The sequence below is a fragment of the Anas platyrhynchos genome, chromosome 5 (assembly GCF_047663525.1).
Source record: "Anas platyrhynchos isolate ZD024472 breed Pekin duck chromosome 5, IASCAAS_PekinDuck_T2T, whole genome shotgun sequence".
Classification (NCBI taxonomy): Eukaryota; Metazoa; Chordata; class Aves; order Anseriformes; family Anatidae; genus Anas; species Anas platyrhynchos.
In genome coordinates this window covers 3,602,701-3,617,462 of record NC_092591.1, presented here as the reverse complement: position 1 = coordinate 3,617,462, position 14,762 = coordinate 3,602,701, and the positions used below count along the sequence as shown (strand labels likewise).

The 14,762-nt window shown below is 40.4% G+C and overlaps 1 protein-coding gene across 4 annotated transcripts in view; it reads left to right on the top strand.

The window, feature by feature from the left end:
- The window catches only part of DDHD1 (DDHD domain containing 1), a 68,027-nt gene that overhangs the window by 30,525 nt on the left and 22,740 nt on the right, over positions 1-14,762 (top strand). For all 4 annotated transcript variants that reach the window (XM_027458070.3, XM_027458072.3, XM_027458073.3 and 1 more), the window contains 3 exons: positions 630-777; positions 11,384-11,490; positions 11,632-11,738. In XM_027458070.3, coding sequence (XP_027313871.3) covers positions 630-777; positions 11,384-11,490; positions 11,632-11,738 — 362 coding nt within the window. The remainder of the gene's footprint in view (positions 1-629; positions 778-11,383; positions 11,491-11,631; positions 11,739-14,762) is intronic.

Below are 14,762 nucleotides of genomic sequence, written 5' to 3'. Positions count from 1 at the left end.
CACAAGCCATCAGCAGGACAGCAAGAGGATGCCCAGATCTGCCAGCATCATTGATTTTTGGTTTGGCCACTCAGCTGGCGAATGAGTGAGGAAATCTGAGGATGGATGGGCTTGGAATAAAATGTAGATTTTTTTCCCATCAGAGTGAAAAATTGCAAAGCTTTTCAGCCAGTTCTCTTAATGGGGTCAGAGAAAGAGTGACAACGCATATTGACTGGCTGGCAAGACATTTCAATGATCAGTTCATGCTGTAGAAGTACGGTGGAAATATAAGGAAGTTTAATGGCTGAGGTACATAGAAGCAGAGCACTGTGTTGTAAAAGTGGATGGACAATTATACAAATGTTTTCCAAAAGCTGTTCTTCCAAACAGCTCTGAAATTGGTTGTCTTTACAGTGGAAATAGCCTATTAATGCATCGAGTGATACAGTTAATTGCACCTAGTTGCTCAAATCTCTCAGGAGTTTAAAACTGCAGATTATTAGAAAGTACATGCTATTTCTTTATGTACAATTGTATTTTCAGGATACTTTAATGTATTGGTCTGACACAAATGAAGCATCTGTCAATGTGTAAGACCATTGCACTTCGTAGAATGTAACTGATCTAGGATAATGTTTTTTCTACAGCTTCAAGTAGTGGGACAAGGCTACATAGAGGCTATGTAGAAGAAGCTACGTTAGAAGACAAGCCACCACAAACTAGTCACATTGTGTTTGTTGTGCATGGTATTGGGCAGAAAATGGACCAAGGAAGGATCATCAAAAATACAGCTATGTGAGTCCATTATACTATTTGCAGTAGCAACTCTAGCCTGAATGAAACGCTGACATTATAAATGATAGCAGACACTTCAGTTTAAGCTGTATCTCTTCCTATTTCCTTTCCCTGTTCTTTCCCTCACTCATTAGTCTTTATGTTGTGGGTGCACTACTTCCTACGTCAGTTCAACTGTATGGGCCTAGTGAGAGGAGCTGCAAGCCAGAAGAGCAAAGATATATCCAGTTTTCATGACCAAGGCTTAAGACTTTCAGGGGACTGGTCAGTGGATTTCTAGCACTGGTGCTCAGTGACTTTGCCAACTGGGTGGGGAGAGATTTTGATCAAAATCAAGGGGAATCTCCATTGCTCCTGCTGGTTGGCAGAACAGCGAGCAAGTGAAATGCATGCTGGTAAGAGAGGGAAAACGAGGGGATTGCATGAATGTTGGCATTCCTACCAGTGCCGAGTTACTTAATACAGTGGGAAGCTCAAGCTGAGAGTCTACTCACTGAGTTCTGAACACAGAAGTCTGATGAAAAGTACAACAGAATTAAATGCTTACGGGATCTTTTCATTAAAAGTCTTTTTGTGAAGCTTGGATTGCAGATGTTTTTTGATTTGACATCTGAGCTAATTCAGAAGGCCACTTAGAGAGTGCTGGTGAATCGGAGGAGAAACTCCCAAGTTATTGAGAGTGCTGTCCCTGAAAATACCTTTGAATATTAGAAGGAGTTGTAAAGTCTTGATGACAGCACTGTGGGGACAAGGTGGTGTTAAGGAATGCTTCATTAGCTGAAAGAGGAGGCTAAAAGTAGTAACTGCAGATCTCTGTTGTATGGATGGTTTACTACATGTGTCCCAAATAGTTCCGCTTCCCTTTAAAGTCAACAGCAATAGTAGCACACCCAGTGCCTCTTGTTAAGGCATGTGTAGAGCTGAGATTGCTGATTTCATGGTAAATTAACAACTATGTAGGTCAGTACTCATGTGAGTGACAGAGGTGCCATTTCTTTAGTGTGTGCCATCGTGTCAGCAGGCTCTTGTGTTCATTCAGCTCGTGGTTCCACTCGTGTCCTCTGGTACAGTAGATCAGGCCTCTTGATTTCACTGCTGTGTCATTTGTCATCTCAAAGCAACAGCCTGCTACTCCCTACTCTCCTTGTGTAGCACTTCGCTTCTCTTACATTTGTGGTGTTTAAGAGCAAGCAAGCAAAACTGGAGAGAGAAACCTTTTTTGATAAAAATCTGAAACTAGTCACCAAGATAAATGTAAAAACTTACATTTTTGTAGGAGCCAATTGCACTGGTAATGCAAGAGTCCTAAATATAAGTTGTTGTTTTAACAGCTACCAGAAATAAAACTTCCACCTTGGAGTCGTTTTGTCTTTTTCTTTCCTCCTACCCCATTTTGCATTGAAAATACATACAGGGTTTGTATGTGTGGATTAATTTTAGCTCAGGACACAGCGCATAGGTGTCCATTCCATAAGAAGTCTGACTTTAATCGGCAGCCCATTCTATGACACATTTTATCTAAAAGGGAAGCAAGACTCTTTGTGCTTCAGTAAATTCTGCTCTGGTCTCAGATACCCTCAAGAAATAGCAGACAGCACTGCGTATTCTTTTAAAATGCTAATTATTGGCATAAATTGTCTGTGCAAAATCAGAAAATGAAAGCATCGTGTTAGATTGAAAGCTCATTTTTTCTAATAGCTTAAAAAACTTATCAGTAGAGAAGATCCCATATGTTCTAGGAAGAGATTTTAGAAGAAACGTCTGCCAGGCCGACAGCGTGGCAGTTCTCACAAGCCGTACTAACACTTTCTGTTAGCGCTTTCATCTGTGATCTCTGTGTGTGTGTGTGTGTTTTTCTTTTTAACTTTTTTTTTTTAATGTTCTTTTGCATTAGGGACACGAGAAGTCAAATGTTGTCTTTTGAAAAAGGATTAGAAGGACAGGCAGAAGTATTTTTTGACCCTTTAAAGTAGAATCTAAAGAGCAAATAATTCATTGCTGTTTCCTTTCAGGTAGGCAGGCTTTCATGGGAAGCCTGTAGTTGCAGCCATGCTAAATCTGGAACTTAAGCCTTAAGTCAGCCCACCAGTGTCGCCATCCCTCCTTTCTTCCTTCACCAATATCTGGATATCACCAGCAGCGGCAGAAAGCATTAGCAGCCCCCAGAGCTCGCCACTGTCTTGGGCTGCACTCAGCTTTGTGTGTCACTTGAGAAATAGATGTTACCTGTGTGGGAACCCTGGAGTAGGCATTGTGTGTCCCTTAGAAATAGAAAGCTGCTTCTGCTCTGGTCTGTCTGGTGTCTTTGATAAGCAAGTAAATGCAGAGCCTGCTGTAAACTGTATTATTCCAACAGTCTGGGGGGTAGAAAGAAGAGGCAAACTGCACAACACCTTGCATTTTTTTTTGGTATGGTGCTTGGAGGGACTGTGGGATCTCTGGATGGGGATGGTTGCTCGGGTTCCTTCCTTTTCTCCCATCCTGAAAAACCTCTCTTCTGCATTTCGTCTTTGCCACGTACATATATTGTTGTTTCTTTTTGGTTCGATCTACCCTGGTGTAAAACTTTTGTATTCATTTCAGCCTGTGTGAGAGCAACACTTCAGTTCATAGCATAAAACCATAGTCACACTTGAACAAGTGGTATTAAAAGAAGGAGAAAAGAGAGAGAAATGTAAAAATGCAGCTTATAACCCAGACATGGAGTGCTCTCTCTGTAACCCAGGTGGGTTGAGAGACCCTACCAGAGCTCACTTGATATGCTGTCCTCAGATTACTGCCTCGAGAAGGACCTGGTACAGCTCATGATGTATCTGCATCATTAGGCAGATACTGTTGGTCACAGACTTGAAAACAGAACCCTGCTTCCAGGTTAATTTAAACTTGCACACGCTAATTTCATTAAGAAATGGAGTTCAGTCTACTCATTAATGTGGTTCGATGCTAGGGTTGCAGGGCATCCTCTAAGTAGGTAAATGGAAAAGATGCGTTTTATCAACGTTTGAATGAACAGGTCTTTAAAAGATGTGACATGATTTTGTTTCTTCACAGTCAAGTTAAACACATTTATTATCTAAATGTAGCACAGCAGCTGGTACAACAAGCTGCTCCTGTCATTGCTGATATTAACAGCAGAACTCGTCTGAGAAGAGACAGTACCTCCTCCAGGCTGGATCAATGATTCAGCTGAGCTAACGTGGACAGAATAATGCTCTGTGAGATGCTCCAGAAGAAAAGGAATCATTTTTTTAATGGAAGAAGATATATTCAGTATTTTTATGTAATATAAAAAGGATTTGCCATCAGTATTCTGACATTACTAGATTTCTGATGTGGTACAATGTTAACTTTAAAAAGATGATAATTTGAAGATAATCTTTTAATTGTACATACTTTCACACTTAGTTGGAATATTTGTGCACTGAGGCCAGGTCTCCCATTTTGTTGAAGTTGTGCTTTAAGGTTGTGTGTGTTGTTTCCAACCTTCTTTCAAAGAAATCCTCTTGTTCTACCACAGGCTGACCCTCTCAATTTTATAAACTCCTGTGCTTAATAATTGAATGGAGTAACTGGTCTGTGTATTTCCATAATAGCTGTAATGCTTCTTGGCTGCTCTTTCTCCAACCCTGGTATCTGTCTGCCTCTGTCTGAATCTTCTGTTTTGATTCAAAATTTGTATTTGCCTGTGCTGCTGCTCGTAGCCCCAAAATTGCTGTCTGCACAAGCACATCATCTTGGCGTTCCATAATCACCAATTACATTTTTATTGCAAGCCCCATTAGAAAGCTTTTTAATTGTGGATTATCATTATAATTACTTCAGAATAGCTGTTTTGGTAAATTTCCAGTGGTACGCAAGCCCTTGCAGAGCCTCTCAGAGGCCCTTCAATGCATTGAATATTTGCTGCTTGAATCTTAAATCGAGATTTCCTAGTAGAACGTTTTTAATGTTTTTTGGCTTTTCATGCATTTGGTAGTTGTGCTTATTTTCCATTTAAAGACTAGCATTTCACTACATATTACGTGTTTGTCTTCCATTCTTTGGTGCTGGCAATAATTGCACATTCTGCAGTTAGGCATGCAGGCGGTAACAGTGGCTGTACCAGTTTCAACTTGAGCTTTCTTTGGAAGCTAAACGAGTTCAGCCCAAGAGGTAAAAGGTGATGGTTAGGGTATTAATACTCTTGTACGAGCTTGTTTTGTGTGTGTTTATTAATTACCTAACACGACTGCATATTGGACCAAACGTACAATAGCCTGCTTAGGACTTAGGCACATCTCTGCATCTGTTCCTGCTCCCTTCCTCTCCCCAGCCCTCTTTTCTGCCCAGTGTTACACTTTCCCTGCCCACAGCAGCACGACTGACTGTACAGCCCCATAATCCAGATCACTGCAGTTATCTGAAGACCCAGAACCCCATTTGGATGATTGGAGGCACCGTCAGGGTAAGGCAGTGGGAACAGGGAGTGCCTGATCTGCTTCACTGCCGAAGGCAGCATCTCACCGAAGGACAACCTTGCTGCTCTTTGGAAATCCATGCTGCTGGGTAGGGAGGCACCTGCATTTCGAGTACCTGGACCTCCACAATCTTGTCCTGGGGATCCCATAGTCATAACCAAGAAGCTTGGGTTCCTTTGGTCATCCAGAGTCCTTGTAGAGCATGAAGTGTGAGTCACAGCTGTGTTCATTCTGGTTGCCTCCTAGAATTTTCATCTTTCCTCTGAAGTAAAATGAGTCTCCCTATATCCTAGAGCAGCAGTCTGAATAAGTTAAGGCCCGAGAGCAGATGAATCCCTGACTAACAGGGGCAGAAGACAACACATGTCTTGCAGTTGCTCTTTGAAATCTGCCTTGAATAAAACTCGAGTTTGCATTTCTGAGACGTGGCTGAGCTTTTGAACACAGCGTCCCTTTCATTTCCTCCGGCTTGAGCTAAACTCACTTTTTATTACTCATGCCCACTACTCGCTTCGACTTACCAAATTTAGTTCAACCCAGCCCCCAGTGTCCTCAAAAACTTGGGATACTGTTTCCTCAAAGAGGTAGGGAGTGCTGTGCTCTGCTGTGCTGAGCTCCAGAGTAATGAAACCAGTATGGGAATGCTTTTTGAGCATAATTTACCAGGTGTGTGACCCACGAATGGCTTTAGCTTGCTTTATTTCTGGGTTAGCAGCAGAACAAATCTCTATTTTTTATAGACTCTCTATTATTAATAATAATAATGTATATTTTAGATTTTTATATATATTTTATAGACTATTTTCTTAGAGACTTTAAGTGGATCTCTACCATGGATGAACAAAAAATGCAAAGTGTAGTGTTCTGGGAATAAAGTTTGTTGTTTTTTTTAAGTTTTCATAAAAGTATGTATACAAGTATGTATTATTCCTATTTTACTTTGAGAACATGCATTTAGAGCATGGATTTCCTTCACATTGAGAAGAGGAAAGAAAACTGTTCAAGGTTTTCCTTTTCCCAGCCATTTGCCCCATTGCCCTAGCTCCTAAATCAAGAGTTCAGAGTCAGAAGCTGGCTGGTGTAAGCTTCTTAAATTCAGGAGCATTCCCTCATTCTTGGCTATGGATTATCTTCATGAAGAGAGTCTGCAAAGATGACTTGGAAAGAAAATGAGTAACATTTTGAACCCTTCAGTTATTTTGCTCTGTTAACAGCTCAAGGTGATTGTATAAAGTTCGTGAACTAGATGAAGCTAACTTGTTTGTAGCTCTCCAATATTTCAATTTCTTATGTACTATTTGAATGCTGCAGCACAGTAAAACGAGTAGCGTGAGAGTTTAAAAAAAAAAAAAAAAAGCAGTAATTGTAAATCTGTTAGTTCACCCGTGGATTGTACTTATGCAAGGATGCATACCTATAAAAATCCGGGAGTATTAGTACATTGCTTTATCAGAGATAGGCAGCCAAACACATTTTATTTATCGTGAGTCTCAAAGTATTTTCAGGCCATTACTTCCTGCATGCAAAATAGCAGTAGGTCATAACGCTTTCCAAGGCATGCACTGCATCTGTGCTCAAATGGTTTTTCTCATAGAAAAATCATAAATTTTAGTTGTTACCGTGTATTTGGATGTATATATTTAAGTAATTGTTGCTCTGGGGTCAATATTTCAACTTCAGTTTGTATTGGAGAGGAGAATAATTCTCTGCCTGTTTAGATGAGGTTTTATCACTTCAGTTAGTGTTAATTTAGCAAGTGGCTGGAGGGACTTGCCATCTAATAAAATAGCTGATTTTTTTTTTTTTTTTAAGCCAGAAGAAGGTATTAAAAAAAAAAAAGTACTTAATAGCAAAACAGATGTGCGTATATGCAGCAGGTGTATATTCTGGTGTTTTGTGTGTGAGCACAGCCATACTGCTTGGAAATTACTACACAGTTTTGGTCAAAATCTGAAATATTGATGAAAATCAGTGGGAGATGCCATCTAGTGCCATTCACTGTAAATGAGATGTGCTGCACTGGGAATTGTCCTGCTAATGTGTTTTAATGCCTCTGTGGCTCTTGGGATCAGGAGATGGGTGTGATATTGCTGCTGTAAAATAATGGGGGAGAGAATAATTGCACCTCCTTCTGACGGTATTTGGCCAGTAATGCTGAATGGGATTGCATAGGAATTTTTAGCGGTAGGCAAAAAACTTTAAATTTTTAGTAACTATATAGTTTGTAATCTGAAAACAGTCAGCACTTTGTGGTATTAACCAGCTCCTTAAGGCTAACGTGCAGTGCAGTGTGTTGCAGTGGAGGAGCACACCTGAACCAGCACTGGAAATGGAATTTCTGCATGCTTGCTCTGCCATCAGTGATGTGGCAGCTAACAGAAAGCTGTTGAAACAGACCACCTCTTCTGCTAGAATGTGTGCTGCAAGACAGGATGAAGATGCACGCAGAGTTAACTTTTGATTTTCTAGTATGCCCACGTGCATTTGAGTGTTTGTCCATAATCTGTTTTAGCAGAAGTTTGGAGCTCTGCTGCCAAAGGATGCACCATGTCTGGGCAACCACAGCGGATAGGGTGGAAAGCCATCAAGATGAGGGAGCCTAAAAGTTTAAATTGCGTTTTGTATTTTGCTAAAGGACACAAAACTAGCACAGTTTTTAGGAGGGGAGACCTGACGCTTTCCCAAAAGCTTTGGCAGAATTTCTTAGCTGCATTGTTTTTCCAAACTCTTTAAGTCTAGCTTTAGGATCAAGACTTTCAGTTAAAAATCCTCTGTCAGTTTTCCTGTGAACAGCTTTAGGTAAGACCTGAGCCCTTTGGAAGAGGAAGAAACTCCATGGCAAAGAGCTCCAGGGAACATTTTGTTTCCCGACAGCGGGTTCCAGTTTGTCCACCTCCTTGCTTTGGACATGATACAGCTTGATGGTGACTTGTGCTGTCCCATAACCTCCTGAGGTTTAGGGGTTAAAAACCTAACAGCCGCCCATCTGTGTTTGAAAACAAAACCATCAAATCAGCAGATTAATAACCAGCAGGATAAAAGAAGGCCATCCTATTTGAAGCAGGGGTTGTAAATAGCTCTAATAGCTATTTCTTCATAATGTTTATAGCAGCCACTAATGGGTGAACTGTTTAGATGTTTTTCCCTGAACTGTTAAGACTGAGTTACACAAAAGTTCTTTCGTACAAAATCATCGTTGCTATGTAGAAATCTGTGCTTTATTCATGTAATATTTCTGTGCTTTTACTGCTGTTAAGTCTAGCAGCTTTAGATCGCTGCTCATTTGCTGATCTACTGTTAAACTTGCTATTTCTGAATTCAAGTTAGCTGGCCACTGTCCTTCTTGCACAGAAAATTTAGCAGATTTAGCAATACTAAAGAACCGACAGCATTGCCAAATACTTTTCTCATGGATTTTAGGTCCCTGCATTTCCCTGTATGAGCAGTTATCTGATTTTATTCACACAGGTCTGTTTTTCTTTTCTTTTGGTTACATAGGGACTCCAGGAATGTTATACATACTGAATTTTTATCCTATTGATAATCTGTGCTGCTGAAGTTAGGCTCTCAAAGTATCCTCAAAAGCACATTGTGTGCATGGTGGTGGGGCAGCTTGGTCTGTGCTTTGCAGAGCTGGGTCACTTTGTGCCTGTGTAGTCCACACACACCTGCACAGAAATGTTAACAATTCCCTTCCTAAGCCAAGTACCAGTCACTCTCCCTGTACAAACACTGCTTGTAAGGCATGCTGGAATTGCTCATGAGGATGCTAAAAGCTCTGTTGAGGGCAAAGCAACACTGTTCCTTTCTCCTTTTTAGGATCTACTCTCCTAGGTAAGGTTTGTCTCTTTATTTCATTTAATATACATAATCACCACTATTTGTGTGTGTATATATTGCTTGCTTGCTTTGCATATGACATGCAAAAAATACTCAAAAAAGCTTGCACAGCCCTAAGCAAAGAGGTTCATCTGCCCTGATTTAAGCAGGTCTTCTTGCTGATTTTTTTCCCCCCCATCATACAGAAAGGACATTCTGTGTGTAAACCTTTGCCATCTCATTGGACTAGCTACTAGGAGATTAGGAGTGCAATCAAACCAGGCTTTAATAATAGAGATGTTGATTAGTTGCATTTCTTAACGGCTTGGTCACGCCATCAGTAACTATTTTGAAACACAGTGTGTCAAAGGATGCTCCCCTTTTTTTTCCTTTCTTTCATAACCAACACCTACTTTTGGATGGGAAAATGTTTTTGACTGCCCACTTGAATTAAAAATCTGGTGTATTACAGACCTGCCTTTTTGTAGCATAATATGCTTTTCGTTATCCTGAGGAGAAAAACAAAAGAAAAGACGATTTAAGAAAAAGAATTATTTTTGTAGAAAATGTTTTTGCAAGGCATTGGCTTTCATATCCCTTCCTCGGTGTAGCGTGTTCTCCCACGCTGTGAAGCTGATGAGGCTAAAGTCAAAAAGTAGAAGGTGTTTTGCCCAAAGCCACCGTGACATCCCACTGCAGCCCTCACAAGCTGATGATAGGAGATGAAATTCCTCTCTGCGTCCATTCCTCTGGCCACATCCACCGTCAGCTTTCCTGCACGACATAAATCCTGTTAGTGAGCCGGATATGTGCTGGGCAACAGCTACGGAGGGAAATTAAGAATGACTTTTGTCAATGCTCCTTCCTTTTTATCTGAATTGTCACCTCCTGTGGCAACCTCGTGGAGGAGATTTGAGCAGCTCCCGACTTCGTGTCTCAGCTACCTGCTGTGTACTGCCGGCTTTATTTTAAAGAGCTAAAGATGGATTTAAACTCAAGACAGGAATTTGACACGAGTTGTCCATGCAGGATCCCTGCATAGTGCTGATGCTGTTTCAGTGCAGATAGTTTTGCCCATCAAACAGAGCAGCTGAAGCGATTACTGTCTCAGGTTCTGGTAGTGATTTAGGCTGAACTGTTGCATTTCTACTGAAGCAGAACAGGAGCACTCATATATTCAAGGAAAGTATCTCAGCCAGGGGGTTAAACTTACCTGGAGCACATTTGGATTTGTAGAATTACTGATGAGAGATTTAATATCATCGTGCGTTTGGTTGCAGCAATCGTTAGAAGGGGGTTTGCTTTGAAAATAGAATAAAACATGTTGGAACTCTGGGCTTTGCCTCAAAACAAAATTTTGATTTTTAACTGGGAACCAGCTGCTGGAAATGCAGCATTGCTGCCCCTCGGTCAGATTTAGTTTGTTGTGCTCATCTTCAGAAATGCTAATGTCATTGGGACCTAAGTATAGCAGAAAGGAAAGAAGGGAAAATACAACACTTCCCCTGGTTGTTAAATGTCTTTGATAGAATGCATGGATTTTTACCATCTTCTAGAATTTCATGCTATTTTTCATCAATTACTGATGGTCTTTCATGCCTCAGTAGTAAAGTAGCATTTTTAAGGAATGTAATATGCCAGTATTCCCTTTCTCCCCCAGACAGCAGAGAGGTTCAGATATATTTTGTTTTGAGGTATTTTTACGTTTTTTATGTCCATTCCAAGGGATGCGTCCACCAATGTCCATGTTGAGATATCTTTTAAAAATGAAAAGTAATTTAAAAACACAGACTCTGCATCTGCTACTGTAAGTTGAAATGCTAATAAATGATCCTATTTCTCACTCTGAGGTCTCTTAAGCCCTCCAATTTGATATGAGAAATTAAAATTCTGACTTTCCAAGCAATATTGTTAATAGTTTTCATTGTGCTTAAAAGCACTGAATTGTCTTCCTTACGTAATGGATTAAATGGTTGATTTCAGGATTTCAAGGCAGTGATAGAATTCTTAATTTTTAGATCACATTCTAGCCCAAACCAGCCAGCGTTAACAGATGTCTTTCAATTGAATTTGGACGGTTTATTAGGCTTATAGTAAAATATATTTAAGTTCATAAATTCTTTTGAGCATGTAATATGCATAATTTTCTATTATAAGATAAGTTAAGTACTTGAATTGCTTCACCTCACAATTTTATTTTACCTACCTTAATAAGCATGCATTGTAGTAAAAGTAGTAACGTGAGAAATGAGTGAATGGACTGACTTTATTTGATAAGATCACCAATACTAGTCTTAACAGGAATATGTTCTTTCTTTCTTTTTTGTAAGGATGCGAGATACTGCAAGAAAAATAGAAGAGAAGTATTTTTCTAATCTTGCAACCCATGTTGAATTTCTTCCAGTTGAATGGAGGTCAAAACTTACCCTGGATGGAGGTACATTATTTGATTCTTTTGTTATTCCAGTAGCTGCAGTCTACAAAATTGTCCCCAGAAGTTTCATGCTGTGTTCTCTGCATGTGCCTTGATGGGATTTTATCATTCTCCTGCATGTAACTCAGGTCTCTTTTCTTTCAGACACTGTGGACTCCATTACTCCAGATAAAGTACGAGGTTTAAGGGACATGCTGAACAGCAGTGCGATGGATATCATGTACTATACAAGTCCTCTTTATAGGGATGAAGTAAGTGTTTGCTTTTTTGTTTGTTTCTTTGTTTTCCTGAGACCCTGAATAAAGAATACTAAAACTTTGCAAGTATATATTGATCATCTGTAGTTGCTGGTATTGCATGGGCAGCAAGTGCAGTTCTCTGGGATCTTCCTTCTGTACCTCTGACAGTCCTCACTTCTTGCTTCTGAGACGGGAGAAGCTTTCAGTTTAATGCTGGCCTTATATCCGAGGGATAGGCAAAATTCAGGTTTGTTTTCCTGTGGGAAGCTATCTGTGAGAAGATAACCTGGATTTGGCAGAGTTCTTCCTAGGATTTGAGACAGGAGCAGACAGGCATCTATTTCAGAGGAGCAATAGAGATGTCTTTTGTGATTCTACAGTAGAAAATAAGAAATATTACCATGTGTGCAAGCATATAGTATTTTAGGGTGGTTTTTAATATCATTGAGGAGTAATCAGCAGCTTCAACATCTCTGAAAGAGATGAGGCTTTAATTTTGTAAAATTAGGGATACTGGGTTCTCCTTTTGTCCTACCGGTATGTGTGTAAAATATTTGGAAAATATCCAGCAGGATATCCTCGTATATCCTTGCTGTTAAGGGACTCCTAAGTTTGGCATGTATTTTTAGAGAAATTATGAACATAAAAAAATAACATTTACGCTCCAAGAAATCAAAATACAGAGTTTTAACAGAGAGAAAAGTAGAGAAACAGCAAAAACTTTAATCAGCATGGTTTGTTTAGAGCAGAAATCAGCACTTTAGAAATGAGAAGGTTTTTTACAGTGTTTTCATAGATCTGCACATTCTGAGCAATGGGACTCCAGAGAGCTGGGCATCTTCTTACCTCTTGCAAAATCTGTGGACGTGTCATTTAATTTCTGTCAAATGTGAAGTCAGATGGGCCGACAGCATCTGTAAACGTGCCCAAGCCAGTTTTAATAGAGGTATACGCTCGCCCTTGCAAGAAAAGCAGGACGGTCACCTGTTTGTTAGGTGACTGTTCATATACTAGAAGCTGTTGTTTTTTCTTGCCCTGTCTGTGTAGGCACGTGAGCTTTAGTCCGTGTAGTTGTAGTGTGACCTCATTCATCAAATGGAAAAGCCTTGAATAAATGACAAAGTACCCCATAAAACGTGTACAGTGCATCACCCCAAGAGCATCCTTTGTTTGCCACACATCCTGGAAAAGCCCTGTAGGGAGGTTTTAGGATTACTTTCTATAGCAATTCTAGGTTTTTCTGTATTGACTACATTATATATGGAGCAATGGTAGTGTTTTTGCAGCTTTCGTGCTCAGTCTGCATGGTTAAACTAGGGGTTGTGGAAGGTATTTTCCAAGCTTACCAGAGGATCTGATGCTACCTTTCATTAAAATTAAATACGTTTAAGTACTTTAGACTGTCAACGTAATTGTAAAACCTAAACTTCCTAATAATAATAACTTTCCTGATAGCAGCAGTGGTTTTGAAATTGCTACGAGCCTTTTAAGCTTCCAACACGAGAAATAAGTGGACTGAAAGCTGTGCTCTCTTGTTGCTTGGTAATGCAGAGTTCATTGTTCAGGGCTCCTGGGTTCTCAGCTGTGTATCAGGTTTCCTTGTCTGTTGTGGAACTGAGACCACTGTGAACTTCTGTGGCAAATGAAGAAAACTTCTCTGGCAGCTCAAAAATAGATTTTTAAAGTGCATTAGAGGCTTGGCATGCCTATTGGCATCTTATGGGAAATGGATTATCAAGTAAAGATTAAGTGTGCTGGCCAACAATGCATGAAAAATTGAATTCATTGCCCAGAAGAGCTGTAGTTTTGCAGGTATATTACCATCCCTCAGGTATGAATTGACAAATAACTGTGCTGTGGCTATATTTAGATCTGATTACAGAAGTTGTTTTCTTCACTAAATCAAGTGAATTTTTGGAGAATGAACAACCACACGCTGTAAAAGAAGATCAGGTTTGAGACCTTCTAAGGAACCTGAAGGTGCACAAGTCTGTGGGACCTGATGAGGGGCATCCACAGGTCCCGAGGGAACTCAAAGATGAAGTTGTTAAGTTGTCCTTCATATTTGAGAAGTTGTGACAGTCCAGTGAATTCCCCCATGACTGGAAAAGGGGAAACATAACCCTAATTTTTGAAAAGGGAAGAAGGAAGATCAAGTGAACTACACAACAGACACTCACCTCTGGGCCCAGCAAGATCATGGAGCAGATCCTCCTGGAAACTGTGCTAAGGCACAGGGAAAGCAGAGGTGATTGGTGACGTGGCTTCACTAAGGACAGATTGTGCCTGACAAATCTGGTGCCTTCTGCTATGGGGTTACAGCGTTGCTGAGTAAGGGAAGAGCAATGGACATCATCTACCTGGACTTGTACAAAACATTTTACACTGTCCTGCATGATATCCTTGTCTCTAAATTGGAGAGACATGGATTTGATGGATGGACCAGTCGGTGGGTAAGGAATTGGCTGGATGGTCACACTCAGAGTTACAGTCAATGGCTTGATGTCTAAGTGGAGACCGAGGACAAATGGCATTCTTCAGGGGTCTGTATGGGGACTGGTACTGTTTAATATCTTTATTAACGACAGGGACAGTAGGATTAAGTGCACTCAGAGGACATATGTTGACGACACCAAGCTGTGTGATGGCTGGAGGGAAGGGCTGCCATCCAGAGGGACTTTGGCAGGCCTGAGGGGTGGGCCTGTGAGAACCTCATGGGGTTCAACAAGGCCCTCAGGTGCAAGGTCCTACACCTGAGCCAGGGTAACCCAAACCATCCTGTGATTCTATGAATTTTCTTGAAACTTTTCACCCCAACAATACACCCCGGTTGATCATTACCTTGCCATATTCAGCCTGCATCAGTAAATCTTACAGCTTTCTCAAAGCAAAGTTGTACACTGTGAATTGCAAGCATTTGTCCAAAAAGCACTATTTACAGGTGTAATGTTAAAACTTTGAACAACAGGTTTCTGAAATGAATCTGTTGTTGTAGCCAAAATATTTGGATTCGGGTTTTCTTCTTCTCTCAGCTAC